At 36.9% G+C, this 21,445-nt stretch overlaps 1 protein-coding gene across 1 annotated transcript in view; it reads left to right on the plus strand.

Annotated features, from left to right (window-relative positions):
• Positions 1-1,127: 1,127 nt before the first annotated feature.
• LOC141401502 (uncharacterized) overlaps positions 1,128-21,445 on the plus strand; it is a 30,829-nt gene continuing 10,511 nt past the window's right edge. The window contains exons 1-3 of the mRNA XM_073981792.1: positions 1,128-1,149; positions 1,219-1,477; positions 1,539-1,733. Coding sequence (XP_073837893.1) covers positions 1,147-1,149; positions 1,219-1,477; positions 1,539-1,733 — 457 coding nt within the window. The 5' untranslated portion in view covers positions 1,128-1,146. The remainder of the gene's footprint in view (positions 1,150-1,218; positions 1,478-1,538; positions 1,734-21,445) is intronic.

The raw sequence follows: 21,445 nt of genomic DNA on the forward strand, positions 1-21,445 counted from the left end.
AACCGATTTGGTGAAAAAGTTGGGCTTCGTCATATTTTGTACAAACTTAGTTTAACTTCAAAAATGGCCCATATCGGTCCTCTCCTTAAGATACCTCACCCACAAAAGTTCAACATTTGGAAATTTTTACCGATGATGTTCTTTGTGGTCCTGTTTACAGCCATATTATGTTTTCCGTGGACAAGTCCATGCTTCCTGAAATGACGAGTGGGCGCGATAGCTATCGAAAAGATATGACTCTCAAAATAAGATCCACTTCCGTAATGCACTATGTCGGTCTATTCCCTCCTCCGCAAAACTTTTGAACTTTAATCCTAATCCACATTTTTGTCGGCAAGTTCAAATGCACAAAAAGTGCCACAAAATTCTGAAAAGACCCTAAATACATTCGATCTGTCCGTAGTTGAAAGTTCCAATTCACATAGGCTAAGGGTATATCTCTGTCGGCAAAGCCGACTGATACTTTTTTACTTGCTTTAATATATAAGTTTTTATAAGAGTTATATGAGTTTGAAAAAAAAAAATATATTTTTTTTTAATTTTTTGTATTTTTATGGTTTATTTGACCTTCTTGAAATAGAACATATGAAAAAACTCAAAAACACTCATATTTTGTTGCAAAATATGAAAAAATCAAATTTTTATTTATGACCTTGAGTTCCTCTGCAACTACTATACCGAAGTCGAATGTTTTTAATGTATCGGAAAGCTGATTATGCTATCTGTCGAACAAAAGTTACAGAATTTTGACCAGGAAAAAACGATTCGAAAGCACTGTGCGCCGTGAGATTGTCTGTGGCCATCGTCGTCATCGTTATTACTGGAGACTAACAGCTTGTAAAAGTACTCTATCCACAGGTAATCAGTTTCGTGTACATTCCGATACGTTCATTCACCTCTTTTTCCAATTCTCTCCTTGTGACTCTGTAAAAATTGAAACACTAACAAGCAGATCTAATCGATTGCGACAAACAACATGTTATTTACTTTTATTAGCACAAATATTCTATTCTATTTATTTCAATCTCAATGGCATTCCGTGGTTAATGCATTTGCGGTCAAAATAGTTTGAAATCAATATTAAAACAAACTATTAGATTCTTTAACAGTTTGTAATTACATTTCATACAGTTAAGAGAAAGAAAAATGGTGAGAGGAAAAGTCTCCACATAAAATAATACTTAGTTAAAAAAATTTAAAATATTTCAATTGTTTCAGTCTGACACTTTAACATTTTCAAATCTAGAAATTGTTTGGAAATTTGTCATTGACAGTGAGATCAGTGCCTATTTTACAATTGCCTTTTTGGTGCTTCTGCTGCCAACCATCTTCGTTTACAGCACTATCAAAGAACTGAAGGAGAACATTCGCCTTCAGCTATTTATTATGTATCTGTCAACTATTTTCCAAAATAAAATAATGGCTCTCCTGACATTTTACAAATTATATGCTAAATATTACGACAAGGATCGAGTTGGTGAGTGGATGGGTGATTCGCGAGGACCAGGAAGATAATTTCCTATGTTTCTTTTTTTTAGATTCTACCTCCCATTCTACAGGTATTGCCCTTATTCTATCGCTGAATGCAATCTCTTTTGAATTGTGGCATATGCATACACGACCCATTAATGTCGAGAAAAACGTGAAAAAAGATCGTCGACGTTTGTTCGGTTATGCATTTTCTATATATGGCTTAGGTGCAGTGCTGGGGATAGCCCAACAATTGACTAAAGGTAAGTATTAATTAAGGTACCGACATTTTTGTCAGTAATAGCCATGACATTAAAGTCATCCTTGAGCTCTCAAGAAAATAGGAACAATTAGTTTCCTTTCATTTGTGAAAGTACTAAGCTCTTCCTCCAAGTTGGGGCTTCTACTGATGGACGAGTAGAATATATTTTCTTTTCAAAACATATTTACAGTTTTCCAAATTATTTTTTTGTATCCTCGTATCTGTATCTGAATATATACATAATTGTTATACGAACATCCCAGTAGGGACAAGGGAAACTTCTCTAATACCACTGACTGCACCCGATTCATATTAGCTCATTGATAATGGACATAATGTATATAGCCGAGTCCGAACGGCGTGTCTCAAGACACTACTTGTAGATAAGTTTTTAGGGCTGAAATACTCAACATTGCATTGAGTGTGATTCCATTAAAAACCATCGGGGCAATATGATTTCAAAATTTTTTTATCAGCACAGAAAAGAAATTTTAGAGCCACACGACATAGCCAAAAATGGCATATCTTTTGTTTCTCACTACTTTTATCATCATATCCTTATGTATGTGGATTTTTTAGGTCTGAGAATAGGTTTTTAGCTATTCTTTATACTGGTCCGTGTAGTGACCGGCGTACCTCCCCCACAAATTTGTTTAAGAAAACGTGAAATCAAAGATATTTTTCAACGTATTGCCTAAAAATTGTTTGCAATACGATGGTAATAACTCTCTCGATCCTAAATGGTCACCACAGAAGTTGAATATTGCGGTCAGCCTAATTTTTTAAAAATGTATAATTATAGATGTAGGGGATGGATGATACCAAGCAACGGTCCTGACCGGTTTTAACATGGCAAAGCCCAGGATTTATCTTGGTCCCCCTTTCATCTCAAGTGGACACTGACCTCCCCGTGGTGTCACCTGGGGAACTGCCTTTAACACCCGTTAAAGGTAGTGAGTTCTCCCATAAGAACGTTAAAAACTTGGGTTTGGGCGTCGGGCTAGTAACCCTCCCCCAGAAAAAACAGCATACTATGAAAAAACGAAAGAAAAGAAAAACAACCCCCTCTAAAGTTGACGAACCCCGCAAACGTTTTAAGGACCATGATCTGCGAATCTGCACCTAGAATGTTCGCACTCTCTATAGAGAAGGTGCAGTCTTCGCATTGGCAGACGTACTTGAAAAGTACAAGGCCGATATTACTGCCATACAGGAAATACGATGGATTGGGAAAGGCGTCACAACAACACCTAAAGGTGACGCACTGTATTATAGCTGCCATGACGTAAAGCATGAGTTTGGTTGCGGATTTGTAGTTAGTCGGAGACTAAAACATCTGGTATCCAGCTTCACTCCAGTGAATGAAAGACTTGCTGCAATTCGAATAAAAGCTAAATTTTTCAACATCAGCTTTATTTGCGCTCATGCTCCCACTGAAGAAAAGGACGAACAGACCAAAGATATATTTTACGACCGCTTAGAAGAAACATATGACCGTTGCCCTGCCCATGACATTAAAATCATTCTAGGCGATTTTAATGCCAAAATTGGAAAGGAGAATATCTTTGGCCCAACAGTCGGGAAATTCAGCCTCCACAGTGAAACATCTGACAATGGTATGAGGCTGATAGACTTTGCAGCTGCAAAAAACATGGTAGTTAGCAGTACCAGATTTAATCATCTCGATATTCATAAGGGCACCTGGCTGTCTCCAGATCAGAAAACAAGAAATCAAATTGATCATGTTGTGATGGATGGAAGGCATTCATCGAGCGTGTGGGATGTACGATCGTTCCGAGGCTTTGGTACAGGCACATCCTCCTGTAGAGACCAGCAAGGTAAGAGGCAAACGTCAAGGTTATACAAGAGGCAAACGTCAAAAGAAGTGGCACAATCTACACCAATAGTCACATGTTACTTGCTTATGCTGATGATATAGACATAATGGGACGATCAGTAAAAGAAGTAACCGATACCTTTATGAAGGTCGAAGGAGAATCTGCTAAAGTGGGTCTGGCGGTAAACGGTGAAAAGACCAAGTTGATGGTGTCGACGCACAATGCGTCCATTGAGCTCGGACCGACTGTGGAAGTTGGTTCCTATAATATTGAGGTAGTAAAAGACTTCGTCTACCTCGGCACCTCCGTAAACACAACAAACGACATCAGTTGTGAAATAAAAAGAAGAATTGTATTGGCCAACAGATGCTACTTTGGTTTAAGTAAGCAGTTTAAAAACAAAGCCACATCTCGTCAAACAAAAATAACGCTCTACAAAACACTGATACTACCCGTGCTGATGTATGGCTCCGAAGCCTGGGTAGTTGCGCAAGCAGACATGGCAGTGCTTGGTGTGTTTGAGACAAAAATTCTTCGAAAGATCTACGGACCAATCTGCGTTGACGGTGAATATCGACGTCGCATGAACCACGAGCTGTATCTGCTGTACAAGGACATCAATATTGTTAAACGTATCGAGATGCAGCGATTGCGTTGGCTAGGCCATATCATAAGAATGAGCGATGATGACCCCGCTAAAAAGGTGTATAAACATGGACCGCTTGGCGGTGCACGCAGAATTGGCAGGCCAAGGAATAGATGGCGCAAACAAGTGGATGATGAGATGAAAGGCGCGGTATTCCAGAAAGCGAAGCAACAAATAAAGAGAATTGGAGATCTTTTCTTAGTTCGGCCTATAGAACAAATGTTCTGTAATGGGCCAGCTAAGTAAGTAAGTAAGTATAATTATAGATAATATCCTTAATTTTAGTTAGCGTGACTACAAAAACGCTATAAACACTGACTTCAATAAGTGGGAAAGTGCGATCAACCCCACATTTCGATTGAGAAATCAGGCAATATTCAACTTGAAAGTTAAATAAATAGAACGTCTTAAAAATGTGCATTGGTCACTAAAATGACGGGCCAACATGCGGTGTATCTATAATCTTTCTAAATGCATACAAAGTTCTTTAAGACTGACATGATGTTCTAAATTAAACTTCTAGCTGATTCGGATCGACTTTGATGAAATTTTGTGTGTAGGTTCATAAGGGAAGAGCGTAAATGAAGTGTGTGGGGGACCTGCCCCTACAACAAGTTTTAACAAATCGCGAAATCTTAGAGATTATCAGACGTATTAGCATGGGCGTAGCCAGCTATGGGCCTAGAGCCATCAAAAAAGTTTTGGAAAATTATAATGTGATACAAAAGTTGAAAAAAAATTTGCAGGTGTTCTGATGTACTATTTTTTTATTTTATAACGGCCAATGGGCGACTAATATCTTTCGAATAAGCTATATTTTTTAAATAAACGCATTAAGAACAGGAAAACGCTATTCCTCGTGCTCAAGGCTGCTTAGGAGATACCAAACAGTATAATTTATTTCTTCTTTTATAATATTTAATTTATTATTAGTAAGTAAGCTTTCGAAATTTGGAAAAGCCAATGAATTCGGTTAAAAAATATATCTATCGATCTATACCGACAAATTTCTGACGGAAAGTTTTTAGGCTTAAAGAAGATTAAATACCAAATTTCCTATATTTCGGTAAGAGAATGTGGCTAAAACTTAAAAAATAACGAAAATCAAGAAGTACGCTTCTATGGGGATATAGGAAGACGTGGACCTATACTGATAATACTCTTCTGGAATATTTTATAACTCTTGGAAGACGAAATAACGAATTTCAGCCATTTCGGTTGGATATTGACGTCACAATCTTCAGTATTACGGAAATTGGGAGGTACCGTTCTATGGGGGCTATATCGAAACGTGGACCTATACCGACGAATTTTAGTCAGAAATGGGTCAATATGAAAGTGTGGACCTGTACAGACATATTTCTGGCGAACAGTTTTATAGCACATTGAAGACTAAACACCAAATTTCAGCCATTTTGGTGGAATATTGAAGACACAACCTTCAAAATACGAAAAATCCGGAGGTACCTTTCCATGGGGGCCATATGAAGGCGTGGACCTATACCGACAAATTGAAAGGGGAAGTTTGAGTACCCCAACGAAGTCTAAGTACCAAATTTCAGCCATTTAGGTGGAATATTAAGGCCACAACGTTCAAAATACCGAAAATCGGGAGATAGCGTTCTATGGGGGCTATATGAAGGCATGGACCGATACCGACAAATTTCTGGGGAAAGTTTTATACCACCAACATAGACTAAGTACCAAATTTCAGCCATTTCGGTGCAATAATGAACCTAAAACCTTCAAAATACCGAAAATCGGGAGGTACCGTTCTATGGGGGCTATATGAAGGTGTGGACCGATACCGACAAAATTCTGGGGGAAAGTTGTATAACCCCTAAGGAAGACTACGTACCAAATTTCAGCCATTTTGTTAGGTTAATGAAGCTAAAACCCTAAAAATACCGAAAATCGGGAGGTACCGTTCTATGGGGGCTATATGAAGGTGTGGACCGATACCGACAAAACTCTGGGGGAAAGTTTTAAACCCTTAAAGAAGACTACGTACCAAGTTTCAGCCATTTTGGTAGGATACTGAAGCTAAAACCTTAAAAATACCGAAAATCGCGAGGTACCGTTCTATGGGGGCTATATCAAAACGTGGACCGACATATCCCATTTTCAAAACCAACAATCCTGCAAGTAATAAAAACATCTGTACCAAATTTTGACTCTCGATCTTTAAAATTGCGAGCTGTATCTTGATTTCAACAGACAGACAGACGGACGGACAGACGGACGGACAGACGGACATGGTCAAATCGACATAAAATTTTATGCTGATCAATAATATTCAAATTAAACAAGTGGTTTTCGAGCTTGAGGTCATGTTTTTGTTTTTATTATTTCCAATATTTCGCAATTCCTTTGAAAACCACTTGTTTAATTTGAATACAAATACAAAAGGTCGAACAAACAGCACTGAAGAAACTGATCAATAATATATATACTTTATAGGCGGCAGCAAACAGCGTCTGTACACCATTGGAGCGGCTGAATTTGTAGACGGAAAACTTTAAACCCTTCAGAAGGCAACGGGAAACCACTGAAGTAAGATCCCTTGTAAACCATGCATCTATGAATATGAAAAACAATATACGGCCCTCATTCTCCGGAAACGAGAGGGTGCTAAGAATCCCCGGAGGTAAAACAATAAATACTTTAAATATCGGAACATGGAATATACGAAGTCTATATGAATCTGGCAAATTAGCAAACACAATATCTGAAATGAAAAAACTGAATATAGATATACTAGGAGTGTGCGAAACTTGGTGGCCTGATAGTGGAGATTTCACTTCGCAAAACATGAAAATCTTTTATTCTGGAAATCTGGATAGAAACCATAGGAATGGAGTAGGAATAATCATGAAGGAAAGTATAGCAAGATTCGTAACAGATTACATACTGAAATCGGACCGAACTATGTTTATACAACTCGACACAAAACCAGTAAAAATAAATATAATTCAAGTATATGCTCCCACTGCTGACAAAAGCAAAGATGAAATAGAAAACATTTATGAAGAAATAAACGACTTACTAAGATTAACAAAATCTCACGAAATTACCATTATCCAAGGTGATTTTAATGCGAAAGTGGGAAAACACATGGTTCCTGGAATTACGGGTCAATACGGTTTAGGATCAAGAAACGAAAGAGGTGACAGACTTGTACAATTCTGTCAAGAATACAAAATGATAATAACTCACACCTTGTTTAGCTTGCCTGCAAGACGTCTTTATACATGGAAATCGCCACTTGACAGAAATGTCAATGTTATTAGAAATCAGATCGATTATATCCTTATAAACAAGCGCTTTAGCTCAAGCATAAAAAAGACGTCGACATACCCGGGGGCGGACGTGCCATCGGATCATAACCTATTAATGTCTAAATTACGAATTAAAATTTCTGCATATGCTAAGCGGACCAAACAAAAGAAAAAGATTGATATACAGAAACTACAGGATCAAACAGTTCGAGCCAATGTGAAACAACTTTTAAGCCACGACCTAACCTCAGTCAACAATGAAAATGTAGAAAATATTTGGGAATCCATAAAATGCGCCATTAAAACTATTGCTGACAATAATCTGTCCTATGCAGAAAAGCCACAAAGAAAAGATTGGATGACAAAACAAATACTGGACTTAATGGAAGAACGGCGAAAATATAAGAATACGAATTACGAACTGTACTACGAAATAAATAGAGAAATACAGATTAATATACGCCATGCCAAAAATGAATATCTTAATGATCAATGCAGAGAAATAGAGAGATTGCAACAATTACATGACGACTTCAATCTTCATAAAAAAATTAAGGAAGCTGCTGGAATATACAACAGAGGAATACCTAAAGTACTATACAATGAACATAATGAACCTGTTTTGGATACTATAGACAAGAAAAACATATGGAGCAAGTATATAAAAATCCTTTTTACTGACGAAAATCGGTCCATCTACGAAAGGCCGGTAGATCAACAATTATCTGGGACATCTATCACAAGATCGGATGTTGAAACAGCAGTAAAGGCGCTAAAAGATAAAAAAGCATGTGGACCAGACGAGATTCCTTCCGAATTGTTGAAGTTAATTGATGGTGAAAACATTAACCTTCTGACGAAACTTTTTAATTATGTTTACGAAACTAGTAAATATCCCAAAGATTGGCTCACATCCATTTTTATAACCATTCCAAAGAAAACTCGTCCAAAATTTTGTAATGACTATCGATTAATTAGTCTAATGAGCCACGCACTCAAAATATTTCTAAAGATTATTCACTCCAGAATTTACCGGAAATGTGAAAATGCAATGGGGACCACCCAGTTTGGTTTTAAAGATGGGATGGGAACCCGCGAAGCTTTATTCGCCTTACAAGCGTTAGTTCAAAAATGCCGAAATTCGCAGAAGGACGTGTTCATATGCTTTATTGATTATGAAAAAGCATTTGACACGGTCCAACATGACAAAATTATAGAGATTTTATTGTCCATTGGAGTAGAAGGCAAGGAGCTTGAATGCATAAAAAGTTTGTACTGGCACCAAACAGCGCAAGTCAACGTCAATGGCGAACTGACTGAAAATATTAATATTTCTAGAGGTGTTAGACAAGGTTGTGTCCTGTCCCCTCTACTTTTCAATATATACGCTGAACGAATATTCAAAGAATCAATAAATGATATCCGGAAAGAAATATATGTAAATGGAACGTTCATTAACAACATAAGGTATGCCGATGACACCACACTTATAGCTGATAATATGTCAGGACTTCAACAACTCGTCAACAGGCTGACCACTTGCAGCGAAAAATAGGGTCTTAAAATTAATATCAACAAAACGAAATACATGGTCATCAGTAAACGCCATACATATACTAATGCGGTCCCATTAAAAATTAATGAAATAAATGTGGAAAGAGTCCAAAGCTTTAAATATCTGGGAGTTATAATCAACAACGAATGGGACATTTCTAAAGAAATAGCCTGCAGGATTGAAATGGCTAGAGACACATTCTTTAAATATAAAAAAGTCTTTACAAGCCATAATGTAAACTTAAAAACTAAAATAAGATATATTAAAACATATGTATGGTCTGTCCTATTATATGGCGTGGAAATATGGACCTTAAAATCCGTAGATATGAAAAAACTCGAAGCCTTTAAGATGTGGACATATCGACGCATCCTAAAAAAATATCGTGGACACACTTCATATCAAATAATGAAGTTCTCAGAAGATTACACAGAGAAAAAGAGCTGTTGAATAACATAAAGAGACGAAAAACATCATACTTGAGACACGTTATAAGAAATCAAAAATACAAACTGCTGCAAAGTATTATCCGTGTAAACTTTGAAGGAAGGCCGACAAGAGGGAGGAAACAACTTCTGTGGATCAACAACATCCAAGAATGGACCGGCATACGTGACGTCATAAACCTGCTAAGCGAAGCTAGAAACAGAGAGACTTTTGCCGATATTATAAACAATATTTAATAATTCAAACTATTGTAATATTATACTTATATTTGCATTTTGGTCGCCAACATTCGAAAATCGAATAGGCAAATAAAGAAGAAGATAGGGTCTCCGACGAATACTTCGATGTGTTACAAACGGAATGACAAATTTAATTATACCCTCCATATGGTGGAGGGTATAAAAATAGCAGTATCAATTTTGCTGCAAAAACATGAAAATATTTCCCTTTTTTTCCTTCTTTTTCCAAGTTGATACATGAAAGTAATGTGAAACTTGGTTCTAGGTAAAAAGTGTCAAAAGATGAAAAATTCTACACAAAATTTCACAATGAGTTTCAGAATAAACCATATATCTAGGTATACTATTTCCTTAAGGAAATTAAATTACAAATGTATATAAATATATCTGAGGTGGCTTGCACAGACGACTTAAACGTGCTATCGAACGTTACACCCAGTATTTGGGGGTAGTTAGTGGACGGAATCAGTGCACCATTGACCAATATGTTCAGTGGAAGGCTCATTTTCAGCCGTACAAGTGGTGAACAGTGTGGCAGTGGATTTAGTGGCGCATATTTTCTTATTCCTTAGATGGAAGAGCTGCACTAGGTCGGCTATGTAGATATTTAACCTATCACATATGTCATCGACGATAGGGCCCGACGCCAAGATCGTACAATCAGCCGCATACATTACGATCTCTATGCCGTCTGGAGGGTTTTGGAATTTCCAAAAGGTAGAGGTTAAACAGTTTCGGAGATATCACCCCTCCTTGGGGAATTCTCTGTTTCACTCTACTGGTTTTGGACTTCTTGTTTCTGAATTCCATAAACGACTGGCGTCCGCACATATATGTACTTTACACACAACGTTTCAAACATGGCTGGAGAGTAGTCTTCTTTATATGCTCGAACAGCTTGGCATGGTTGACGATATCGAAAGCCTTCGATAGGTCAAGACCCACCATGACTGTTCGGTCGCACGGCCTTTTCTGGTTCAGTCCTGTACTGATATGTGTGGATATGGCGTCTGATGATGTTGTAGTACTATGTATTTTCCGAAATCCAACTGGAAAACACCTTCTCATAGTGGGGAGGAGTAGTGCCTCTAGGATATTTGCTACTGGCGACAGGAGTGAAATTAGCCTGTACGATTCACCTTTGCTGGCATCCTTGACAGGCTACAGTAGCGGGACCACCCTGCCAACTTTTAAGGCTTCTGGTACAATATGGGTGGCTAACGAAAGGTACTCAACTCCGGGTTCATCCAGTTGCTTAAGCATTAGCATCGATATTCGGTGTGGGCCCAACGCTTTGGATGATTTCGCGTTTCGGATGGCATCTGCAACATCGACCATCGTAAACTGTAGTGGTATATCCTCGGCTGGAAGGGTTCTTCTTATACGGCGTAGCACACTTCTCTTCGCCATATCACTCTCGGGGTGCTCTATGAAATGCCGGTTAATAAAAACTATAGTTTGCAACAAAATGTACTATTTCTTGTGGCTTTCTTTAAAGCGTATTGTGGCATAGGGTACACCTATGTATGTATGTATGTATGTATGTATATGAAAGCATGACCCAATCAAGAAGTCAACTAATCGATTGTGATCAACAACACGTTTTTTATACCCTCAGCCTTTAGGCTAAAGAGGGTATTTACACTTTGATACGACCAAAAATGTGCCTCATCGAAATAATGGTTTTAGACCCCAAGTATGTTTGTACGATATCCGTTTCAGACAATTTTGAGTAGATCTAGCAATGTCCGTCTGTCTGTCTGGCTGGCTGGTGCGCACGATAACTCTCGAACGGATCAATTTCAAATTTTCAAATTCGGTTCAAATTTTGGGTATCGAAATATTTTGTCCAGATTCGATTTAAGTTCGAAGATGGGCCATATAGGTCCACTCCTTCAGGTACCTCCCCCACAAAAGTTCGAAAATATTCGGAAAAATTGTGCGCACGATAACTCTTGATGGGAGTGACCGATTTGGTCCACATTCTCATAATATCTACCAGATATAGATCAGGTTCGAATATGGACTATATTTGTCCACTCCAACCCGTACCTCCCACACAAAATTTTGGATAAGTTCACTTTAAGACCTGCTATTGAATCACTTTGATTTTTGTTGAAGCAACTTACATTCGCTGCCTCAATTACGATGGTAAAAGTTGTTTCAGGGGCAAGTCCATACTTCTTGAGAAAACAGCCCGATGGGTGTAAAAACCCCCTATGGCACCCCCATGGTCTATGTCAGTCCATTCCTTTAAGTACCTTTTCCGCAAAATTTTTGAACTTTAATCCTAATCAACATTTTTGTCGGTTCATACGACCAAAATTTTGAAACCCCCTAAATACATAAGTTTTTTGTGAAAAAAGTGTTTCAATTTGCACAGGCTGATCGCAGGTTATATCTCTGTCGGCAAAGCCGACTGATACTTTTTTACTTGTTATTTAAATCTTCGGCAATATTCTTTTCTATTCATGTCAATGGCATCTGCAGCGCATTCAGTGGTTAATGCATCATTTGTGGTCAAAATTGTTTGAAATCAATATTAAAACAATTCGTTTCGATTGATCATTATCACATTATATTCCAACAACAGAGAAAATGGTAAGAAGAAAATATCCGGATAGCTAGAATACATCTTTAAAAATTTCAATATTTCAACTATTTCAGTTCGACACTTCAACATTTTCTAATCTCGAAATTGTTTGGATTTTTGTCATTGACAATGACATCGGTGCATATTTTACAATTGCATTTTTGGTGTTTCTGCTGCCAACCATTTTTGTTTACAGCACTATTAAAGAGCTGAAGGAGAATATTCGTCTTCAGTTGTTTATTTTGTATTTGTCAACGATTTTTCAAAACAAAATAATGGCCCTCCTTACATTTTATAAATTATATGCTAAATATTTCGACAAGGATACAATTGGTAAGTGAGTGGGTGATGTGCGAGGACGAGGAAGATAATTTCTTATGCCTTTGATTTTAGAATCTACTTCCCATTCTACAGGTAGAACCCTTATTCTATCGCTGAACGCAATCTCTTGTGAATTGTGGCATATGCATACACGACCCATAAATGCCGAGAATAGCGTGAAGAAAGATCGTCGACGTTTGTTCGTTTATGCAATTTACACAAATGGTTTAGGTTTATTGCTGGGGTTAGCCCAACAATTTACTAAAGGTAAATATTTATCAATGTATTAAAATTTTATTCTATGTTTTATTTAAGTTAACCACGAGCTCTCAAGGTAATGATCTACACATGTGTCTAGGTATTTTCTTAATTAGGTGGCCCGAGACCGAACATTTGTTCTATAAGCCCAATTAGAAATATATCTTTAACCAATCCGCGCTTTTCCATTTGGGGTTGGGCAATCAAGTTTCCCAAACGGATCGCGGCTTCTGGTACATTTTTTCGAAAGATTTACGTAATGATTCTGTGCTGTAGGTTTTAAAGTTTTATTGAATAACGATCAACGACTAATCTTGCCAGAGTGCTGTTTCTACATAGCGTGATGGTGGTTTTTTATTAAAATGCTAGCAGATCCGGGTCCGTAATTGCTGGTCCGTCGTTTCGTTTTTTAATGGCAAGTTTTTATGACATTTATGTTTTGCAATTCAAAATACATAGGTATCATTTCTTCGTGTAAATTGTCAAACTAAGTTATTCATATACAATTTTTAATTTATTAGCAAATTTTATCTGTAATCTTCCATCTCTCTAACGGACTTTGTCAGATTTTAGCACCCAATGGTGATGTTTAGGATTGATAATCGTCGAAGAAGATAACGTTTTTATTAATAGGGGAGATACCGTGCCACATCCGAAATTCATTCCTACGTGTACCACGACACATTTCAGAAAAAATCATGAATATCGGTTAGTTAGTTTTCGAGATATAACATATGTATTTAAAACGTGGCCGGGACTTCGTGCCCCAAATAAGTTAAGCAAATATTGCGATTTTAAAACAATAGGGTCCTCCGAAATTCATCGACATCTGAAAATTGCATGGAATTAGGTTCAGTAGTTTTGGAGAAATAAACTACTGAAAAGAGTGGGCGTGGTAATCAGTTTTGAAGATATAACAGATGGTCCTGTATTTTGGCACCAAATATGTACCTAGGTTCGAAGCCATAACCTCATTGTCTCCCAAAATTGAATTGAAACCGATATGGTCATAAGCAGACAGCGGAATCCTATGTAAATGCATATATGGTTAGGATGGTCGTAGAGAAAATCTGATTGGACAGAAACTCGTTTTATCACAAAATAAAACGAATTAGGCCCAGCTATTTTAGCATATTTTGACATATTTTTACATAGTTGCAAAAAATGAGCATATGCAAAAATATATACAAGGATTGGTGGTCTAAATATCCCAATGAAATGACTGAAATTTGGTAATAAGTCTTCGTTAGGGGTATCAAACTTTAAAACTAAATTTGTCCGCATAGGTCCACGTCTTCATATAGCCCCCATAGAACGGTACCTCCCGATTTCCGATATTTTGAAGGTATTTTCAAAGTTGTAGCCTCAATATCCCACCGAAAAGTCTGAAATTTGGTATTTAGTCTTCGTTGGGGGTACAAAACCTTCCACCTGAAATTTGTCGGTATAGGTCCACGTCTTCATATAGCCTCCATAGAACGGTAACTCCCGATTTTCGGTATTTTGAAGGTTGTGGTCTCAATATCCCACCGAAATTACTGAAATTTGTCATTTAGTCTTCGTTGGGGGTATACAACTTTCCACCTGAAATTTGTCGGTATAGGTCCACGTCTTCATATAGCCCCCATAGAACGGTATCTCTGGATTTCTGGTATTTTAAAGGTTGTGGTTTCAATATCCCTCCGAAATGGCTGAAATTTGGTATTATGTCTTCCTAGGGGTATCAAACGTTCCACCTGAAATTTCTCGGTATAGGTTCACGTCTTCATATAGCCCCAATTGAACGGTACCTCCGGATTTCTGGTATTTTGAACGGTACCTCCCGTTTTCCAGTATATTGAAAGTTGTGGCCTCAATATCCCGCCGAAACGGCTGAAATTTGGTATTAAGTCTTTTTAGGGGGTAAAAAACTTTCCCTCTTAAAATTTGTCGATACCTCCCGATTTTCGGTATTTTGAAGGTTGTGGCCGTGGTTATACATTTCTCTATTTAATTGATTTGTCTGAAGAGAATTTTAAACAGAAAAATTGTACGAACAAACAGTTTTGTGCCTATTATTGAAATATTTGTTGCATAAGAAAATATGTAAAATGCATAAATTTTGCATATGCACCTATTATTTTTTGCATGTGCAAAATGTATGCATTTTGCATATGTCATATGTTTCGATTGCAATTTAATCAGAAGCCAAAAATATGCCCAGTCACAAAATTTGACCTGAATCGGACCAAAAAAGGGGTTGCATAAAATTCCGCGGTCTAGTCATAAGTTTGACATTTCCATATAGCGTTAAGAAATGTGGGAGGGTTCCCCACCTCCTCCGAAATTCATAGAGCATTTTCTGCAAAATTTCATTGAAATCGGTTCAGTAGTTTTGAAGATAAAACATATTTAAAGAAGTAGGCGTGGCATGGTCTTTAAGCCCCAAATAAATACCGAGATTCTAGATTAATTCATAAATTGTCAAAACTATACATTCGTAATTTTTGTAAATATTTTGTTCTTTAAAAATATCGCATAGAGGAGTTACCCCGCCCCGTCCGAAATTCAACAAAATATGTAGCCTATTTGCAGGGGCCATTCCTGTACATTCCCTGAAAATTTAAAGAAAAGAGATTCAGTTGTTTTTGTAGAAAAATGTAAATTAAAAATTTAAAAAAAGTGGGCGTAGTCAATTCAATTCCATAGAAACTTAAGTTAGGTTACCACTCTAAAAAGGCCCCAGTTTTCAAGTTTTTTATTACCTCAGCATTTATGCTAACGAGGGTATATACACTTTCATACGGACAAAATGTGGTTTTAGACCCCAAGTATGTTTGGACGAAATCCGTTTCAGACCATTTGGAGTTGATTTAGCCATGTCCGTCCATCTGTCTGGCTGGCTGGAGCGCACGATAATTCTCGAGCGGATCAATCGATTCGGTCCAAAATTTAGCTTTCGTAATATTTTGTTTAAACTAAGTTTAAGTTTGAAGATGGGTTATATAGGGCCACTCCTTCCGGTGCCTCCCCCACAAAATTTCGGAAAAGTTCAGTTTAGGACCTGCTTTCGAATCGCTTTGATCTTTATTGTAACAACTTGTATTCACTGTCCCTCATACCACGGTACAAGCGAGTCTCTACTTCCTAAGAAAATAGCCTGAAAGTTGTAAAAACCAGCTATGGCACTTTATGGTGCGCACTATAACTCTCAAACGTATAAACCGATTCCGTCCAAAACTTGGCAGTCGTAATAATTTGTGTAAGATTAAAAGAGATTCAAAAATGGGACATATCCGTCCACTCCACCTCCCCCACAAAAGTTCAAAACGCTAAAATGGTGCGCATGATAACTCTCGAAGGCAGTTGCCGATTTGATCCATACGAGGGCAGTTCGGAAACTTCTTAACCTAGCACAAAAAGCGCGGTATAAACAGAAAAAAGTCAAGTGTTTTGGAAACTTCCATCTCTGTTATGAACGCATGTTAAATTTTGTTTCGATCTGGCAACTTCTTCATATAGAAACAGGTGTTCAAAAAAGACGCATCCGCAACTTTTTTACAATGGAAAAATTAGAAATAACAGCACATTAAATATTTACATAAAAAGGTTTATCGGGACAAGAAATTCATAATGATATGGTGAATGTGTTAGGTGAAAGTGCTCCTTCATATGCAACAGCTGAATTTAAACGTGGTCGTACAAGCATTGAAGATGAACCACGTAGTGGACGTCCAAAAACAGCAGCAACAACAGTAATTGTAGCCAAATTGCATGATATGGTATTAAATGATCGACGAATAAAAGTGCGTGAAATTGCTAATATCATGGGCATCTCAAATGATCGATCGAGTCCATTTAATTTTGCATGAAGAACTACAGATGAAAAAGCTTTCTGCAAGATGGGTGCCGCATTTGTTAACAGTCGATCAAAAACGCATAAGAATGAACATTTCTCAAGCTTGTTTGGATCGTTTTAAGCGAAATAAAATGGATTTTAAGCGTCGTTTCATAACTGTTGATGACACATGGATCCACCACTATACTCCAGAGACAAAAGAACAATCCAAACAATGGACTGAAGCTGGAGGAAGTGCAGCAAAGAAGGCAAAAACAATTCAATCGGCTGGTAAGGTTATGGCAACGGTTTTTTGGGACTTCAAAGGTCTTGTATTGATTGACTATCTGCAAAAGGGTAAAACAATAAATTCAGAGTACTATTGCAACCTTTTGGATCAATTAAATGTACAAATTCGAGTAAAACGTCCTGGCTTACAACACAAAAAAAAATCTTCAAGACAACGCACCAGCGCACAAGAGTGTTTTAACAATGGCTAAAATCAACGAATTAAAGTACGAGTTGCTTGACCACCCACCTTATTCTCCTGATTTAGCTCCCAGTGACTTTTACTTGTTCCCAAATCTAAAAAAGATGCAAATCAAATTAAGATGCAATTACAGTTGTAAACCACTATTTTGAAGACCTTGAGGAAAACTATTTTAATCAAGGGATAGAATTGCTACAAAAGCGTTGGACTAAGCGTACTGAAGTTTCAGGAGATTATATTGAAAAATAAAAATATTTTTGAAAAACTAACTATTCTCTTTCATTGATAGGCTAAGAAGTTTCCGAACCGCTCTCGTACTTTGCACATCGTAATGTTTCTACGAGACATAGATCCGGTTTGTATATGGACTATATATGTCAACTCCTTCGGGTACCTCGCATAAAAAATTTCGGAAAAGTGCAGTTTAGGACCTCCTCTCGAATCGTTTTGATTTTTCTTGCATGTAACATGTTGCGCTCAAAGCCGAAAGCAGTAAAAACCCCCTACGGCCAGCATGTGTAGTGGCTGACAAAAAAGATTTTTTCGCTGGATCCAGCAAAAACAGGCTCTTGTGGATTGGTGCAAAGAAATTGTGAATAAAAACAATCGCGGTGCTTCCAACGACATTTGTAAGAACGTCACAGGCGACGAATCTTGGATCTATGCTTAGTAGCCCGAAACACAAAAGGAATCGACCGTTTGGGTCTTCATGGAAGAAGACCTTCGGAGCAAATGGTCGTCTGTATCATCTGCAAAACTGACCGTTTGATGACTGAGTGTAACACTACAGTTTGTTTGCCTGAAGTCTCCTGAAAAATTCGAAAAACGAAGAAGAGAAGACAAATCATTCTGCATCATGACAATGCGAGCTCTCACACATCGATTCAAACCAGCGTCTGTTTGACCGGACAAAACGTGGAATGGATGGGCCATGCGTCGTACAGCCCTGACTGGGGATTAGAGCTGGCAAACTATCGATATCGTTTCAAAATATCGATAAAATCGATACTATCGTAGAATTTCTACTCCTATTTATCATGGCCCAATTATAGGTCCTCCGGCAAATGATTTCGATTTGAGCTGTCAAAATTCATATTTTTCATTTGAATTGGCTGTGAGGTATTAAAATGTCGAACTGTACAGAAACAGGTAGATGTATCTCGAAAAAAGAAAACAAATAAACTTAAGGTTGCACACGTAAAATGTCAACATTTGTTGTGTTTTGTATGAGAATTTAATTTACAATAACTTATTTTAGCAGCTCAAGTTCGATCAGCTGGTATTTTCTGTTTCGTCAAACAAAAATAACTACGGTAACTTTTTCTCGGAAAATGTTTTGTATGCATCTACCTGAATTGACAGAAAATAAATTCGCCTCAACATTTTTTCGCCTCTGTTTATGAATTTTGACATTTAAAATCTTCGTTTTTCTTTGAATTCTCTTGATGGAGGATCTATTATTGGGCCATGCTATTTATTTAGAATTCAAAATGGCCGACAAATGTGTTTTGCTTACATTTCGCATGTCAGTGAAATACGAGGCGAATTAGAAAAGTTTGCGGCCTAAGTAACAAGACTGGTGACACTGTCGTCATTTGACATTTTTTGGAAAGTGTGACAATTTTAGCCTAATCGTACTCAGGACAGATTGACATACAACCATGTGTTGTGTTCTTTACAGTGCAAAACCAAAAAGGAATTTACTTGTGAACATTTTCGTCCGACGTGGATAATCATGGGAAGAGTGCATCGATCAAATTAAATCTTAGTATGCCAAAAAAAGGTCCATCCTATAGCACTATGAAACACTGCCAGAACTGTGCCAGAAAAAAGACTTCGCCACTTTTTAGACATTTTGTAAATTTTGAAAAATAATATTTTATGAACAAAATTATAACCATTTATATCAAAGCTTATAGTCAAGATATGCTAATATTTTTACCAAAAATAATATTTGAAAAAACTTTACCGTTGTCGATATGAGAACATTTTGAAAAAAAAATTGACAAGGACATGTTAACATATGTATACGCTTTTTTGAGGATTTTATTCAAATTTTTCAAACGAATTGGTTGTTAGTTGGAATTTTGTGTTCCCAGAAAATAGAAAACTTACTCACAAAAAGCTATCCACATAATATGTGGGAATCCCAGTAAAATGTTTTCAAATTTCATTATAAATAGTGAAAGACTCAAAGCTCTATCTCATATCGTTCTCGAGATATATGCTGTAAACTTTGAGAGCTTCTCTTGCAAAACTCACTTTTGAGGCTTAGCATACTATTATTTGGAGGTGTCTATATGTACATATGTATATGGAGGTTTTAGTCTAGCACCCATAAACCCGTATTGCTTAATTTTATGTAATTCGAGGGTTTTTTTGTTAAATTTTCGAAGCGAGATATTTGTAATTGGCTATTGTGTGTTGTCAGATACAAAAGCTCGATTCGGCAAATTGTAAGTATGGGTCATGTTTTGAAAGCATTCATAATATGGACGAAACTGAACATTGGCAACATTTTTGAAAACACTATTCCTAATATGCATGAATTATTGTTTTTCTGTGTAAGTATGTGAAATAGGGTGGGGCGATTTGTGTGGAAGGAAAAAAACCTTAATGAGCCCTTCGCGTTTCTGATTCCTGGGATTGAACTGAGCAAAAAAGTCCACTGGACCATATATCTACCGTGAAAATCGAGCCTCCCGATTTTGACTTTAAGCTTTTTATTGACGTTTTTTGGATATTTTGGCATATAACAACCAAACCATTGAGATTTTCGATCCAACACAAAGACAAACATTGTAGCCAAGACAGTAATTGAAAACTCTCTAATACATCGCAAAAGCATTGGAATGCTCCTTCAGGCAGTTTTGGCCTTAAGAATGTGCAAACTTTTCGGAAAATGTCGATAAATGACATTGTGCTACAAAATTTGACCCGAAAAATATTCAAGTGTTCTGATGCAAAATTATATCGTGTTGGGATCCATGGACAACGACAATGCCTTTATTTCGTTTGGGTCACTTCGTTTTATTTTTTTATAACGGTAAAAGTATTGAAAATCTGGGTTTCATATATATACAAATTTAAACGGGCATATCTTATTTTTTCCACAACGGATTTGTTTTGATCCTTCTTCCTTTTAAAGGGGTGAATAATGTATTTTGAATAAGCTATTATTGTTTTTAATCAGTTAACAAATGGCTAAGTTATAGTGGTTTATGTCTGAAAAACTCCACAAAAAAACTATAAAGGAATTTCTCATAATTTTCAAAATAAATATTGAACAAAACAAAAAAACATTATATTTTTGAAAATTATGAGAAATTCCTTTATAGGTTTTTTGTGGGGTTTTTCTGACATAAACCACTATAACTTAGCCATTTGTTAACCGATTTAAAACAATAATAGCTTATTCAAAAGCCATTATTCACCCCTTTAAAAGGAAGAAGGATCAAAACAAATCCGTTGTGGAAAAAATAAGATATGCCCGTTTAAATTTGTATATATATGAAACCCAGATTTTTAATACTTTTACCGTTATAAAAAAATAAAACGAAGTGACCCAAACGAATGAAAGGCATTGTCGTTGTCCATGGATCCCAACACGATATAATTTTGCATCGGAACTCTTGAATATTTTTCTGGTCAACTTTCGTAGCACAGTGCCATTTATCGACATTTTCCGACAAGTTTGCACATTCTTAAGGCCAAAACTGCCTGAAGGAGCGTTCCAATGCTTTTGCGATGTATTAGAGAGTTTTCAATTACTGTCTTGGCTACAATGTTTGTCTTTGTGTTGGATCGAAAATCTCAATGGTTTGGCTGTTATATGCCAAGATGTCAAAAAAACGTAGATAAAAAACTTAAAGTCAAAATCGGGAGGCTCGATTTTCATCGTAGACATATGGTCCAGTAGACTTTTTTGCTCAGTTCAACCCCAGGAATCAGAAACGCGAAGGGCCCATTAAGGTTTTCAAATCGCCCCGGCCTAATGTGAAAGCATGACTCATCTAAGAAGGCAACTGCCGCTGTAGAAATTGAAACACCAACAAGCATTGTGATAAACAATACGGTATTTATTAAAATCTTCAGAAAATTTATTTTCTATGCATTTCAATAGCAATTGCAGTTGTATTGCACTCTGTGGTTAATGCATAATTTGTGGTAAATTTTTTTTTTCAAAATCAATCTTAAAACAACCATTTCGTTTGACCATTACTACAGTTTA

The sequence above is a fragment of the Musca autumnalis genome, unplaced genomic scaffold, assembly GCF_047663935.1.
Source record: "Musca autumnalis isolate F117 unplaced genomic scaffold, ASM4766393v1 scaffold_4, whole genome shotgun sequence".
Classification (NCBI taxonomy): Eukaryota; Metazoa; Arthropoda; class Insecta; order Diptera; family Muscidae; genus Musca; species Musca autumnalis.